This window comes from Haliaeetus albicilla, chromosome 10 (assembly GCF_947461875.1).
Source record: "Haliaeetus albicilla chromosome 10, bHalAlb1.1, whole genome shotgun sequence".
NCBI classification, from domain to species: Eukaryota; Metazoa; Chordata; class Aves; order Accipitriformes; family Accipitridae; genus Haliaeetus; species Haliaeetus albicilla.
In genome coordinates, this window is record NC_091492.1 from 32272581 (window position 1) to 32286269 (window position 13689).

The window sequence follows — 13689 nt, forward strand, 5'->3', positions numbered from 1 at the left end:
TCTCTTATAAAAATTAATTTTAGGATTGCCTCCAGTAATACATACACTGTACATCTCAAAGCACAAAAATATTAGGTTTTCTGGAGTGGGAGGTATTTTGAGTTCTATCTGGCTTTCAGAAGAGCCTTTTACTTGGTCTGAAAGCATGCTGTCTCTGTAATGCATGTGTAGTCCATAAGGGAGAACCTGAGGGTATAAACTGAAGCTTTCAAAAGCACAACTATAAAATAAAGTTTCAATTTGAAGATTACAAAATGCATGTGCTGCTGGGCAGCTGAATCTCTAAAAAGTGGGGCATTTTGCAAGGAGTTTACATGCTTTTGTGGCTAATGCTAAGGGGCTCTTTACCTACCACTGTTATTAAAGTATAGTCTTAACTGTGACTTATCATGAGGTAATTTAATATTTTGAGGCTTACTTAGTTCAAGGTGAAGGGAAGTGGTTTCAGCTGAACATATTTTTGTGACTTCTTTTCATTACATTTTTCAATTCTTTGCATGTCGTAGTCCTAAATGGGGAATTGCTTAATATAGGTTTATTAGGTGGTTGGACCCTCTTTTTAGAAAATGGCAAATCAAGCATGGTAGAAATGTGCACTTGCACAGTTTGTAACACAGTATTTCTTAGTTGTAGAGGTTGGTAGCAGTACTTTGCATTCTGGATGAAGCTTTGGATTACTTGAATGTTTACTGCAACTTAATTGTAAAAAATGGAGAATTGGAATAAAAAGCTTGAACTTTTTAGTTACATTTGACTATACCATTCACTTATTTATCCTAGGGTTAAATTGAATTACCATTGTCTAAGTTCCTGATGTTGGTCTCTGTAACTTGTGACTCATGCTGGGGAAGAATGGGTACTCGTCTTCCTACGTTTTGGTTTTTGTAACAGGGAGGCTGGAGTGTATGGCCTGGTAGAGAGCTACAATATGCTGTAGCTCAGTCCCTGCTCTGGATCTTCCCAGAGGCAAAACCCCAGCGTGCACTGTGGTTTGTGTGTAGCTTATGGTCTGGGTACAGTCATAGTGGTTTGCTTTGCTTGTGTATTTGAGGCTGGTCCGAAGGTAGAACTGTTAGCAAGGAACTTTTTCTAGTTTTGTTGTAATGTCTTTGCTTGTGACAGTTAACAAATAATTAATCTTTCCAGGCCTGTAATTACAGGATTTAGTGTCTGTTTGCTATCTGTAAGGCAGGAGAAATGATTGTTGCCTACTAGAGTGTATAAAGAGCTTGGAATTGATTAGCTGATTTCTGTACGATGCTCTGAAAAAGAAATCATATTACAGTTTTCAAGGAAGGTTTTTTTAATTTTTTTTCAGGTGGTTGATACATCTAAAAGTATTGCAGATGTCCCGGAATGGTTTAAAGGTAGCCGTCTAAACTATGCAGAAAATCTTCTGAAGCACAAGGACAATGACAAGATTGCACTGTATGCGGCAAGTAAGAAAGAATTAACGGCTTGTATTTATTTATAGTTCATAGGACTAGGCCTTATAAAATAGCTCTGCTTTTTATGAAACCTTGAAATAAACTGTCTTAGATAAGGAGTAAAGAGGAAAATAAAGTCAGTAACTCTGTAGAGTCTGTGATACAGCTCTACAAAAAACAGCAAAACATGCTCTGGGAATATCGATAGTTCTGAAAAGGCCTTGGCAAACTACATGAAGCTTTCTTAGAATGTGCTTAACGGCATTAAGGTAGCGGAGATCATGTTGTGTTTAGGCTCACTCAGTATTTGAGCTATTACTTCACATTTGTTATAAACACTTGCCTAATGCTTGCCTTCAGGAAGTATTTTGGCACATTTGCTTGATATTGTCCTTCCCACCCTCTTCCTATGCCTTTTATCTTAGGAATACTAAAAGAACTACATGGGGTGTAGGTAGGAATTAACTCTGCTTTTGACAATACAGAAAGGAAGGACAATTATGTGTATGGAAGACTTGGAATTTCACTTTTCTGGAAGACTAAAGCTCAGTCTTAATTTTTTGTTACGCTGGACAAGATTTAAGTCTAGTGAAATCTGGGTATACTCATAATGAGGATGGTAACGTTAAGACAACGTCCTTTCCCTATATCTGCTGACTTTGGTAACTTTAAAAATTGATTCTAATCGCTGCTAGATGTGATTAGCTTCTGTTCAGGTGTGTGAGTGCTTCCCTAGGGAGTTATATTCAGAGCTTCCCTTTTACTGGACCTAATCCTTATTATAAGACAGACCAAGCGGTGATGCTTCTTAATAGATTAACAATAAACAATGCCTTCTTACAGCTTGTTAGCAGAAAAAATTATGCAGTGGATTGATTGTGTAGATGTTAAGAGTCTTAGTTTCTGATTTCTGATATGTGGAGATCAGTTTTTGAATTACATATGTATTACTGTTATTCTGATAGCTGTTTAAAAACAGTGTGAGACAATAGAATAGTCTTTTGTAAGCTTACTGCTGAAGGAGATACTTCTCAGTTGCATTTTACTGCTTAGACATAGTGAAATAAACCTCTCTGATCTCATATATATATATATATCTATCTCTAGATATATATCAACTACCAGTTCAGAGAGAATGGGAAAATCTGTGGCCCAGTTTTGCTGTAATAAGAATTGATCTGGTGAAGTCTCATAGAAATGAGGCTTGTAACAGAAAGCTGGCTTCAAAGTGATGAACTTATCACTCTCAAATTTTGAGATCATTAGAAAAGCTTCTTATATATTATTTAATGGAGGAAAAAAATCAGTGTAATTAAGTACATCTTGTGCAACAGCTAAAAGCCAAACACCGATTAGTAAGTCAACTCTAAATGTATGTAGAATTGATGCGATTGATTTGTTAATGTTAGAAGCTAAACATGCAACTTGAGAAAAAGTGGAGTTGAACTGAAAGTATTTAAATTATTGAAGGAATTATCAACTTAGTGAATTATTTGGTTTGACATGTGATTACATTGTCCCTGTAGATCTTCCTTCTTGTTAGGAAGTCATGGGGTATACCAGAGACTTACTGTTTTGTGTTGCATAATCACAGGTGATGATATCAAAAGGAGCAAAATTCTTTTCCAGTTGAATACTGTTATCAGTGCTGGAGTGAACACATTTACTTCTCTGCAGTGAACAGACTTCCATCTGCATTTCTTTTCATGACCTTCTGCTGTATTTAATCTTCTTAAGATCTCTTAAGTCAAGAGTATTTTTTGTTAACCCCTTACTGCTAGGTCAGAGTGGTGTTCTGGAAACCTGTCAGGTGCATGTATTCACTAGGGATGATTCTGTGGGAGCAGTGTAGGTGTAATAGAGCACAGGAATGTAAATGTAACTTTCCTAAACAATTTCACTTGTCACTGGCTCCTACTGTGAATCTCTTGTTTGTGACTCCCTTCTCCTGGGGGCTTTAATAACGGTGCAAGATCAGAGTCCCATTTCCTGTTGTTCTATGGGAACACAGAACCTGTTGTCAGTCCCTGCTCAGCTTATGAACTACATGTTATATTGACTTCTGTGCTGTTTCCCATCACAACCTGCTCAGTTGCTCTGTGCAAGTCCAAATTTACTGGGGTGGAAGTTTAAGAAGGCAAAAGAGTGACAAACACTGTTCCCTGCTTAAGGAAATCAGACTGATGGTAGTTCTGCAAGGACCCGCTGTAACAGGGCATGCAGTACATTTTTGTTGTGACATCCTTGGCATATGTGTTTTCAGAAGAAGTGCTGGATACTGGAAGCAGGACAGGCCAAGTGGTTTGCAGGAGTCACATTGAGGGAGTGCAGGAAGGGACCTTTAAGATGACAAACTTTGCCTTTCATAACATTTAGATTTGTTCATTTTGTTTCACGAGTGATTTAGTAACAGCTTACCTGACAGTACAAAAATGAAAACACCCTGCAGGTCTTTTCAGAGATGCATGGAATCCAGTTTAGTTTATTTGCTTTGTGGTATGCTGGCAAACACAGATGTTTAAAAAGCATATTGAAAGTCAGACCTTAGGAACTATATGTGCGTGATTTTCTAGTCCACAGCGACTTGCTGTAATAAAACCTAAAGTTGGCACCTTGATGCTGTTTCCTAGACCTAATGAGAAAACCGAGCAAAAAGGGAAAATGAGGTTGTTCTTTCCACCTTAGAAAGCAGCCTTGGTGAGTGCAATCTATTTATCGTGAATGCTCTTTGAGGACGCACCTTTCTCCAGTGAATAGTTTGCATTTTTGCAGATGTGTGTTCTGTCTTTGAAAATGTCGTGGTGCCTACTGATTGAATATTACTGATTACTGCTTGATTCCCATTAAATAGAAGGGCTTGGTACAGCATAACAGGAACCTGAAAAACAAAAATTATAATTATTAATGGAAACTCTTCTCCTAAAATTGCTTTGTATTTTTTCTTCCAGAATTAGTTGTTTGTACTAGTCTCTGCTTATGTTGCAATGCATAACTTCTGACTGGTTGTTTTAATTGTCTTTCCTCAGAGGAAGGCAAAGAAGAAATCTTGAAAATTACTTTTGAAGAGCTGAGACAAGCTGTAGCTTTGTATGCTGCAGCCATGAGGAAGATGGGAGTAAAAGTAGGAGACAGAGTTGTGGGTGAGTAACTTTTTTCTTTTTTTAAAGGATGGGAGTTGAAATTTTCTTGCAATATGCAAGTGAGTAGTCAGGGTTACAGAAACATGAATATGAAATACTATTTCACAGAAACATTCTAAAGAAAAGGCTCTTATGCTGCTATGTTTACATTTGTATGAAATACACTTCTAGAGAGAAGGAACCTGGATTAGCCTGCAAGTTCTCTAGCACTGGAGGGGAAAGGAAAATACCTCATTCATAGCTTCACTAAGGTCTGCTTCATAAGCACTCCTTGGAAACGGAAGTGATGGAGACTTTGCATCTAGCTGAGCCTTGATTCACAAGGTCTGGCAGATTCACACAGGGGCAATCTTGGAAATTACGCTCCCAGGTTGGTTTTTCTAGTGCCAGCTTGCAGTTACTGACCCTGCAGCCCCAGGTAATACGGTGCACTGTGAATTGCAGTTCTTGAGGAATGGACTTGTACTACCTTCTGCCACCAGTGCTTCTGGGAGTAGTGTCTTCTAGAATGGTGGTAGTGAAGAGCTGGTGCACGGTAACTTTTCAAGTCATATCAATGCAGAGCTTAGTAGTTAGAAGCCTGTGATCCTTTTAGTAACTCACAAAATTTTCTGTAGTAGTATTTTCTGTCATAAGACTGTCATGTGGATTTTTCTATATAAACAGTTTTTTGTCTTGTGAACAGCTTGTATAGTATACAGTCGAGGCATAGAAAGGAGTTACTCAAGCTGGTCTCAGTCCATTTATTTCTAAATTGCAGGTTTTATCTTCCAGCTGAGCCACTTCATCTCTGTGTTTCATGTGCTCTGTAGCATACTCTCTTCAATTTTGTCAGTATGGTCAAAACTGCAATATCCTTGAAGCTCCTTCACTCTTACCTGGTAGTTCTGTTGATGTGCATATCCATCTTACTACTGGAATCACATGTTCTTTGAGCAATACTTGGCCATTATCCTAAGTATGTGTAAATTCTTATATGATGCAAACCCAAAGTGATGAAACTGGTTTGTCTTCTACATGTTACAAACCAGAACTTGAACCCATGTCTTCAAAAACAGAAGGGTATGCATTATTATTTGTATTAAACCCACAAATATGACCTGCAAATATAAAATATACTCAAGAGGGCTCATACTTCATGCATATGGTATGAGTATTCTATGGAACTGGTAACTGAACATTTAATTATCACAGCTGGTGGCTTGGTTTTTTACACAGAATTAGAGCTAAATCCTTAATTGGGTATGAACTGTCCAGTAAAGTCAGGAAGGTTTGTCTGAATGAAGACTTAAGATGCGCTAATTTTGTCGCCATTTTCAATCTTAACACTGTCACATTAATGTCTGACAAGTTGTTGAGGAGCAAGTCTCTGTCTGAAACCAAACTAATGAATAGGAAGACTTACACTCTACAAAGTCTGAGTGTTTAGAAGTTAAGTGTGGTGTTTCTTACTACGTGTCCTCTGATGTGTACATCAAATGGTAAAAGTGGGTTGTGTGTATTTTGAAAAGTTGCCCCAAAGACATTGGTAAAACAGTATGTAATTATGCATATAACTGGAAACTTGGACATTATGAAACCAAGTCCTGGTCAGGTTTTTGTTGACCCCTTTTAATGCTTTCTGTAAATGTTGTTTGTCATCATGAAGCACACCGAATGCGCTCTTTCTTGACTTTTGCAGTGAAATTTCTCCTGATACGTACAAAACAAATTCATATGCTCTGTTTTGTAGACCTCTTGCGTGAATTTAATACACTATTCCTTATTGTTTTATAAGTAAGTAAAAAAAGTCATAACAGGGCTCAAAACAGTTCTCCCATATGTATTGCTGGTTATACTAAGTTGAAGGATTGGATCTCATGCGTAAGTGGCTAAAAGGGTGTTCTGTACCAGTTTCACACCCTGTAATATAATGAAATGTGTTGTGGGAAAGTGGTGGACAATGCAGAAGAGTAATTACTGGATATGTTTTCATATTTTGTGTGAATGTAAACTCTGTGAACACACTACAGTGGGGGAGCACAGCAGCTGTAAACTTGTGAGTAGCAACAGCTGTAGCTTTGGTGTGTTCCTGTGAGTAGGAACCTGCTGTTCTTTGCTGCTGTCCTAATTCTCGGGTTAAAGTCCATTTCTTAGACTTTACATATTGATGTCTGATGCTAAAAGAGAGGGTTTTAATCTCTGGGAAGAAAATACTCCTCACTAAGGTAACAGATGTAATACTAATGTTTAAGTATGACCAGGTGTAGTCCCATTTAAAGGGAACATTGATTCTGAATTATGATTAAAGAATTTTATCAATATTGTTTTGTGTTCTAAGGTGCGAATTGAAGTCCTGTTCACAACCTGGTTATCACTGCTAGAACTCTTCTAATCAAAACCAGTTACAAATACTACGTTTGGGAAGATAAGACAACATATGATGCTGTCATTTTGTGCTCATCTTGTGAGCAGTTCTTAGTAAGGTATACTATGCAGGGGGAATGTGCTCTGTAGCTGGAGAAAACATGCTATTGAAATATAGCTGTAGTCAGTGGTGCTAATAATTAAGCTAATAATGCTATTGTAATTTTAATAATAGTTCCTTTTAGTTAATGACTGTATTTTGCTTAGCACAACTGGAGGCTGGCTGACTCTTGAATCTCGCTTGCTGTTTTGGCAGCTGGCTTACCTCTTATTTAAATTAGAAAGCATAGTTGATACTTTAAAAAAATAAGATTGTATGAATAAAATAGTATATTTAGATACTGCTTATTTTTATTTATACAGGTTTTTTGCATGCTTGCAGAAGGTAGCAATTCCAAGTTTCTGTTGAAAATTCATCATTAATGTCAGGGCTTCCTTCCACAGAAAGGGTAGGATTTTAACCATGCATTTTGTCCTGCTCTTGGGAGAGAAAATGTGCATGTTGACTCCAGTGGGTAGTGTGGAAAGATTATTAGTAATTTCAAGAGGAGGCATAAATTGCAGTCTCTGGCTGTCTGGTGGTGTAGCTGTTATTAAAACAACCAAACAAAAAAACCCAACCACACCCAACATTGAAAATACAATGAAAACCAGTATTTGGATCCCAGCTCCTTAAATCTCTGGAGTTAAGCTCCCATCATTGGAGTAAGCTGTAGCTTTGATTTTTCCCTTGGCCTTTTTGTGCATTTCCTGAGCAAAAGTTTCCTGTCTGGCACTACCACAGCAGAGACCTTTCTGCCCAGCTGCTGTAGGTACCAAGTGTCTGTGCTGGGCCCTTGAGCATTTCAATAGCTTAAGCATGTCTTTATGAGCAGTTACAGCTTATTTGTGGAAGCAGGCTTGCATTGTGCTTAGAGCCCTTACAAAGGCCTTTACTTTTGATAACAGAAAAGATTAATCAGTCTAGGCAACCTCTTTGTTTCCTTAAAATCACAGTATGTTTTTGGGCTCAGGTAGAGCTTTTTAAATTATCCAGAGTCTTCACATGCTTTTTTTCCTTCTGGGCAATTTCTCACATTCTACTTTTTTCCACCCTGCCCTCTTACCCTGGCTGGTGAGAGACACTTTTCCTTGTAATGTTCAGTCAGATGAACCCCTATCAGCTCCCATCAGTTGAGCTGTTGCGCAGTTCCCCCTCCTTCCCTTCCCCTGGTGCCCCCAGTCCTAGACTCCTGACTCTGACAGATTGCTTTGCCTTGGGCAGCAGCCCATATCTAGGGAGAGCTTCCCTGTTGAAAGAAATCTGATGGGCTTTTTAACAGCAATCCAACTATTTAGAGATTACATATGTATTTTTTTTTAAATTGGGTTTTGACTTCTTTCGTATGTTTCTCTTCTATGCCAGAGGATATTGGCAGTCCTCAGAAGAGCTAAACTAATGTCACAGTCAGAGGTTGAGGTTGTGGGCTTTTCTCCAAATTCCGAATTGAAGTGAGGGAGAGATGTTAAGTGTGGGTGGGAAAGTTTGAGTCATACACCCACTTGTGGTATCAAGGATCAGGCTCTCCAAAGCTTGCCAAAATCTACTGGAACCTAATTTGTTCCAAAAATTATAGCAGGTGGCAGAAGGAAGGGTGATTCTTCATGTGGTTTATAGCAGTAATACAGGGCATGCTTTTACTGCTTCTGAAAAATCGGGTTTTAAATAGAAGGGAGGTAATTTATTAATTTTATTATAGTTGCCTAACACCTAGTCAGCCTGCCAGGTTCTGGTGCTCTTTGTTGCCACTTTCTCTTAAAATCACTTTAAAATCTTGAGCTGTTAGAATTATGTACAAGACCATTAACATTGCTTTCTTCTTCTGAATTTCATCTCCATGCTTTACTGCCTCTAAGACAAGACTACTTTAACTTTTCATTATACTTAACATATCCCCTAGTTTGTTCAATACAATTTATGGTTGCATCATGACAGTAATAGTATGTTAAAGTTGGAGGTGGGTGAATGTGGGTGGACAAGCAGCAATGTCAGCACTTTTTCAGCTTGATTTCATCCTAGTCTTCCCTTTCCATCACTAAGGAGATAGCACTTAATAGTAAACATAATTGAAGCAGATGTGTGGTGAAACATAGCTCTTTTTCTGAAGATGTCTTACAATACTGTCAATGATGCTTGAACAGTTGGAAGAGACAGATACAATACTTAACGCAAGCTACACAGATCCACATGTGAAGTACTTCTGGTCTCCCACTGGCTGTCTGTTTGGCAAATAATAATGACTGTAGCAGGAATAAAATAAAACTGGGAGTATCTGTGTTTTTCATCTCTGGATAGGTTGCTTCTATTATATCCCTGTAGCCAGCTTTGTTCTATTACAGGTCAGCAGTTAAAAACAAACTAATCTTCCCCATGTGTTCACACAAAAAATCCTCAACAAAACATCAGTGAATTACATTGTTTAAAGCTGGTATTTTATCTATAGTAACTGTATTAGCCCCACTTGCTTACGTGGGTTTTAAAGCTAGCTTTGTAAGAAGATTAGCATGTTACTAATAGTCTCAGGCTGTAGTAATGTTAGGTAGGATGTCCTACGGGAGTATGAAATGCTGTATTAATATCAAAAAGAGAAACTGGAAGTCTGGTCTTTGAATTTTCTCTTCTGTTTGAGAGCTGGTGTAGATCAATAGTATAAGCCATTGAGAAGATATTTCAGTTGCACCTCCTTACTTTCCTTCTTCCTGATGCATTCTTTCAAGGCTTAAACTAAATCTTTGATGCAGGGCCTAAGTTTGGGTTGGTTGGTTAGTTTTTTGTTTTTCATTCAGATGACTACAAATGTTTGGATGCCTCTGAGTACCCATTTATTCTACTTTATGAAGGCATTAGATGCTTGCAGGACATGTGTTCTCAGCACTCTGAGAAATGAGACCTTTGATATAGTTTCCAGCATGATTATACCAGAAATTTTTGGACTACAGTTTCCACCTATTCTGTTGGTAAAGTAGTGTAGTGTAAATGAACAAATCTAAGTTTAATCTCAGTGTATGGTAGATTAAGTAAATAGCAACTGACAGAAAATGCTGTCCTGAGCAGATCAAGCTGTAAGTGCCTCCTAAAAAAATCCATGCGGTGTTTTTAAGATGCCACTTGTCTTGCTTAGAGATTTGTCACAGGTTTTATGTCAAAGTAAAGATTTTATTTTTGTCCTTATGGAGATTTTATACATACTTAGGAGTCAGGAGGAGTGCTGCTAGGACCCTTGGTATGTCATACTCTGAATTCCTAGTTGCTGGGTTCCCAAATACTGTATTTTGAACCCTGTATTCCATTGCTTTCTAGTTCACCCAAAGAGGGTATGAAGATCTCCTCTTTCTAGTAACAGAAATTAGTTTCCACCTTTCTTAGCAGCTTTAAGAAGGGGGTAAGTTAAGATACAGAGATCGAAAAGAACCTTCTGTAGACTTTACCCTTGATGACGAATGCTAGTTTTGATCCTTAGCTGAAATACTGTATCAAAGAACATGGAGGCTCTAGTTAAATATGATCAAACCTATGATGAATATTTAAATTAGCTGTACCGTTACCCTTCTGCAGTACAGAAGCTCTGTACTACACTACTGTTCTGTGACCCCTGATGTGAACCCAGTTGGATTTTTTTAATCCTTTTTGTTATCCTTTTTATCCTTCTTTGTTAGCAACATTCCAGTTTACTAAGTTTTAGACACTTAGGACCTGTGTCAGCCTCCTGGATGCTTTGAGGACTCAGTTGATATCTCAAGGGGCACAGTCAAATGGAGGGAGTTTCACGTACATGACAGTTGCTGTACTTGGTTTGCAGAATCTCTGATGTGAGAAAGGGAGAAAATTTTTATTTCTGAGAATCCAGTTTTAATCTGAAAGGCTGACAGGAGGAGTAGTTTGTGCGATCTAGAGCTGGGAGCTGTTGAGAGAGAAGCAACATGAGTTCTTACATTGCTATGTTTGGAGGATCTCTTTCCAGAATAGAACCACATTTTTATTCATAATACCTGGTGTTGGGAATTAAGACAAATATGTGAAAATCCCAGTGAGCAAGTAGGCTGGATGCCTGCAGTGATGGGTAAAGATACAGAAATGCAGAGTAAGTTGCCTTGCATGTTTCATACCTTTTGGCAGTTTTGGCTCATACTCCCTAAAACTCAAATACCACCTCAAAGCCAACTGACAAATGAAAGTAATGACTTAATTGTCTGGCTTACAATAATAAGCAGAGATTTGTGTTCTTGCCTTGAGGGCTTTTGTAGGAGTGGTGAAAAGGAGAACTTGCTTATAATAGAACTGGTGCTTGTCAGCTATGGTAGGGTAATAACTGCTCCAAAGCATGAAGAGATGTTTTTCAGTTTTCATTGCACTCTGGCCTCCTGATAGTCTCATCCAAGAAACACGCAGTGGAAATATTTGGCATCAATTAAAAAAGAACTGCTTCCATCACACAAAATTACATTTTAGTCTGTTCTGGTTCATGTATTTCAAATTTCAAAATACTGTTCAGAGAAAAAGATTTCTCTTAGAAGAAAAATCACTAAAATTTTGGGATGCTGTACCTTGTATCATAAACTTTGACCCTAAGGGAAAAATAGCAAAATAAATAATGCCTTTATGGGTGTGAGGTTTTGCTGCACTTCATGTACTTAAAATCTTCACTGAACAAAACACCATAAACTGTAGGCAGTTCTAGGGAGTAATTTATATCTTAACATGATATGAGGTTTTTATTTACAGTTTTGTTTTCCAGAAATTGTTGAGCTGAAGTCATAATGCTGTTTTCAAAGTTGCTGCTCCCAAAAGCACAGCAGCTTACAGATTAACTGAAGTGGTCATGCTGGTTTAAGAAACTGATTTAACTGATTTTTGAATTGTGAAGAAAAACCTCAGTTTAAATTAAGACTTACTTTTAAAGTGTACTTTTTACAAAGTTGAAAAAGGATAGATTTTTTTCAAGCTGTGTTGACAAACTGGCAAAAATCAAGCTTAGTACCCTCCTTGATAAAGTTAACGTAACAAATTGCTACTAAGATCTGTGATCTTAGTTTCTGTCCTGTAACATACATCCATAAATACCTTTGAGAAGTGCCTAGCATTAGTGAGTTTTTGCTGTCTGGTAGATAGTTCTGGAGCACCTGCAACTTGTACTGCAGTCCAAGATCTATCAGTGCTCACCACTTTGGTTAAATGGGTTGGAAAGCATTTTTATTGCCATCTAAGTTTGCTTTCAAACACTGAATTCAAATTAGATGTTGAAGTACTGCAATTAGGCCTGTCATGTGCCTTTTTTTAAGTACTTGGACATCTTTTTGTTTGCTTAAGAAGGGTGCTCTGAAGCTCCAAATCTTGGATCTGCTTTAGTGTAGTTTGTGAATTTCAGTTGTATGTTTTCATTTGTGGGTTGGATTCTGATCAGTTGAGAGTCAATTTTGGTCACCTAGCACCTTCTGGAGAGTTGCTCAAATTGAGCCCACTGAAAATCTAACTTCCTTGACATCAGTTTCTTCTGTATGCCTTCATAAATTGAATTTGAGTCTTGAAATCGTGCTGCTAGCTAATGAGATAAACCTGAAGAGCTACAATTGTGTGGGAATGTTCCAGGACTTGTCCCACTGTATTATTCTCTTATCAGCTGAGACACTGGTTTTGCTTGTTTGTGTTTAAGATTCTGGCAGTGTCTACCAGACAGCTTTGTAAAGCTGAATCTCTGCTTTTGAACTGAGTATTTATAATATTTCCTTCCAGATACTTGTCCCTTCTCTAATGGCTGTTTCTACAGAGCTGCTCTATTCCCCTGCATGGTGCTGTATTCTTAGTCTCTATGTACCCTATTCAATCCACAAACTTGCTCTCTCTCCCAGTTCTTCTTTTCAGTGTGCTGCCATCTTATCCTGAAAGTCTCATTAATTAAGCAGAAACATTTGTAAATTGGAAGTAACCATGTAGATACAAAAACTGATACAACTGTTTTTATTAATGGAATTATTTCTAATTCCTTGGGTAACTGATTTGACTTTGAAGGAGGACATTATAATTGTGTGGAAAACTTTTTAAAGGATGCTTCAGTCTAGGATTTTTCATTTTTTTTAATCTGTTTAACCTGGCTATTGTATACATTACATTTACTGTAGGATTTGATATTTCTTAGTTTTCTTCCATCTCTAACCATTCAAATTCTGCCATAGGTTACTTACCAAACAGCATTCATGCAGTGGAAGCAATGCTGGCTGCTGCAAGTATTGGTGCTATCTGGAGTTCAACATCACCAGACTTCGGCATCAATGTGAGTAACCTTATTATTGTGTGTTGCAGAAAAGCTATCATTGCGTTTCAGCCATCTGTGAAGCTGATAAATTAAAGTGGCAGAGTAGATTCTGTTCACTTTAGTCTTACTGCCACCTGCTGGCAGAACCAAGTACACCAGATTTTTTTTCTAGCTGCCGCAAACTGAACAAACCCCATGCTTTCAGTTGTCAGTAATGACTTTGAGCATAGTAATTTGAGTATCTTTAGCTAACTCACTGTTGGGATATTTTCAGGCAGAATCCATAGGCTTGGTGAGCTTTTATTATATTAAATGTGCAAATGAGCAGCAATGCAAGAGAATTGTCTGGGGCTTGGCCCTTCATTCCCAAATCTTTCCCCAGGCTGCTTAGCCACACTCCAGTTTCTTTGCCTAAGTAGTCCCTTC

At 37.9% G+C, this 13689-nt stretch overlaps 1 protein-coding gene across 1 annotated transcript in view; it reads left to right on the plus strand.

The window, feature by feature from the left end:
* AACS (acetoacetyl-CoA synthetase) overlaps positions 1-13689 on the plus strand; it is a 44031-nt gene that overhangs the window by 6843 nt on the left and 23499 nt on the right. The window contains exons 3-5 of the mRNA XM_069794883.1: positions 1319-1439; positions 4454-4567; positions 13184-13281. Of these exons, the coding sequence (XP_069650984.1) occupies positions 1319-1439; positions 4454-4567; positions 13184-13281 (333 nt within the window). The remainder of the gene's footprint in view (positions 1-1318; positions 1440-4453; positions 4568-13183; positions 13282-13689) is intronic.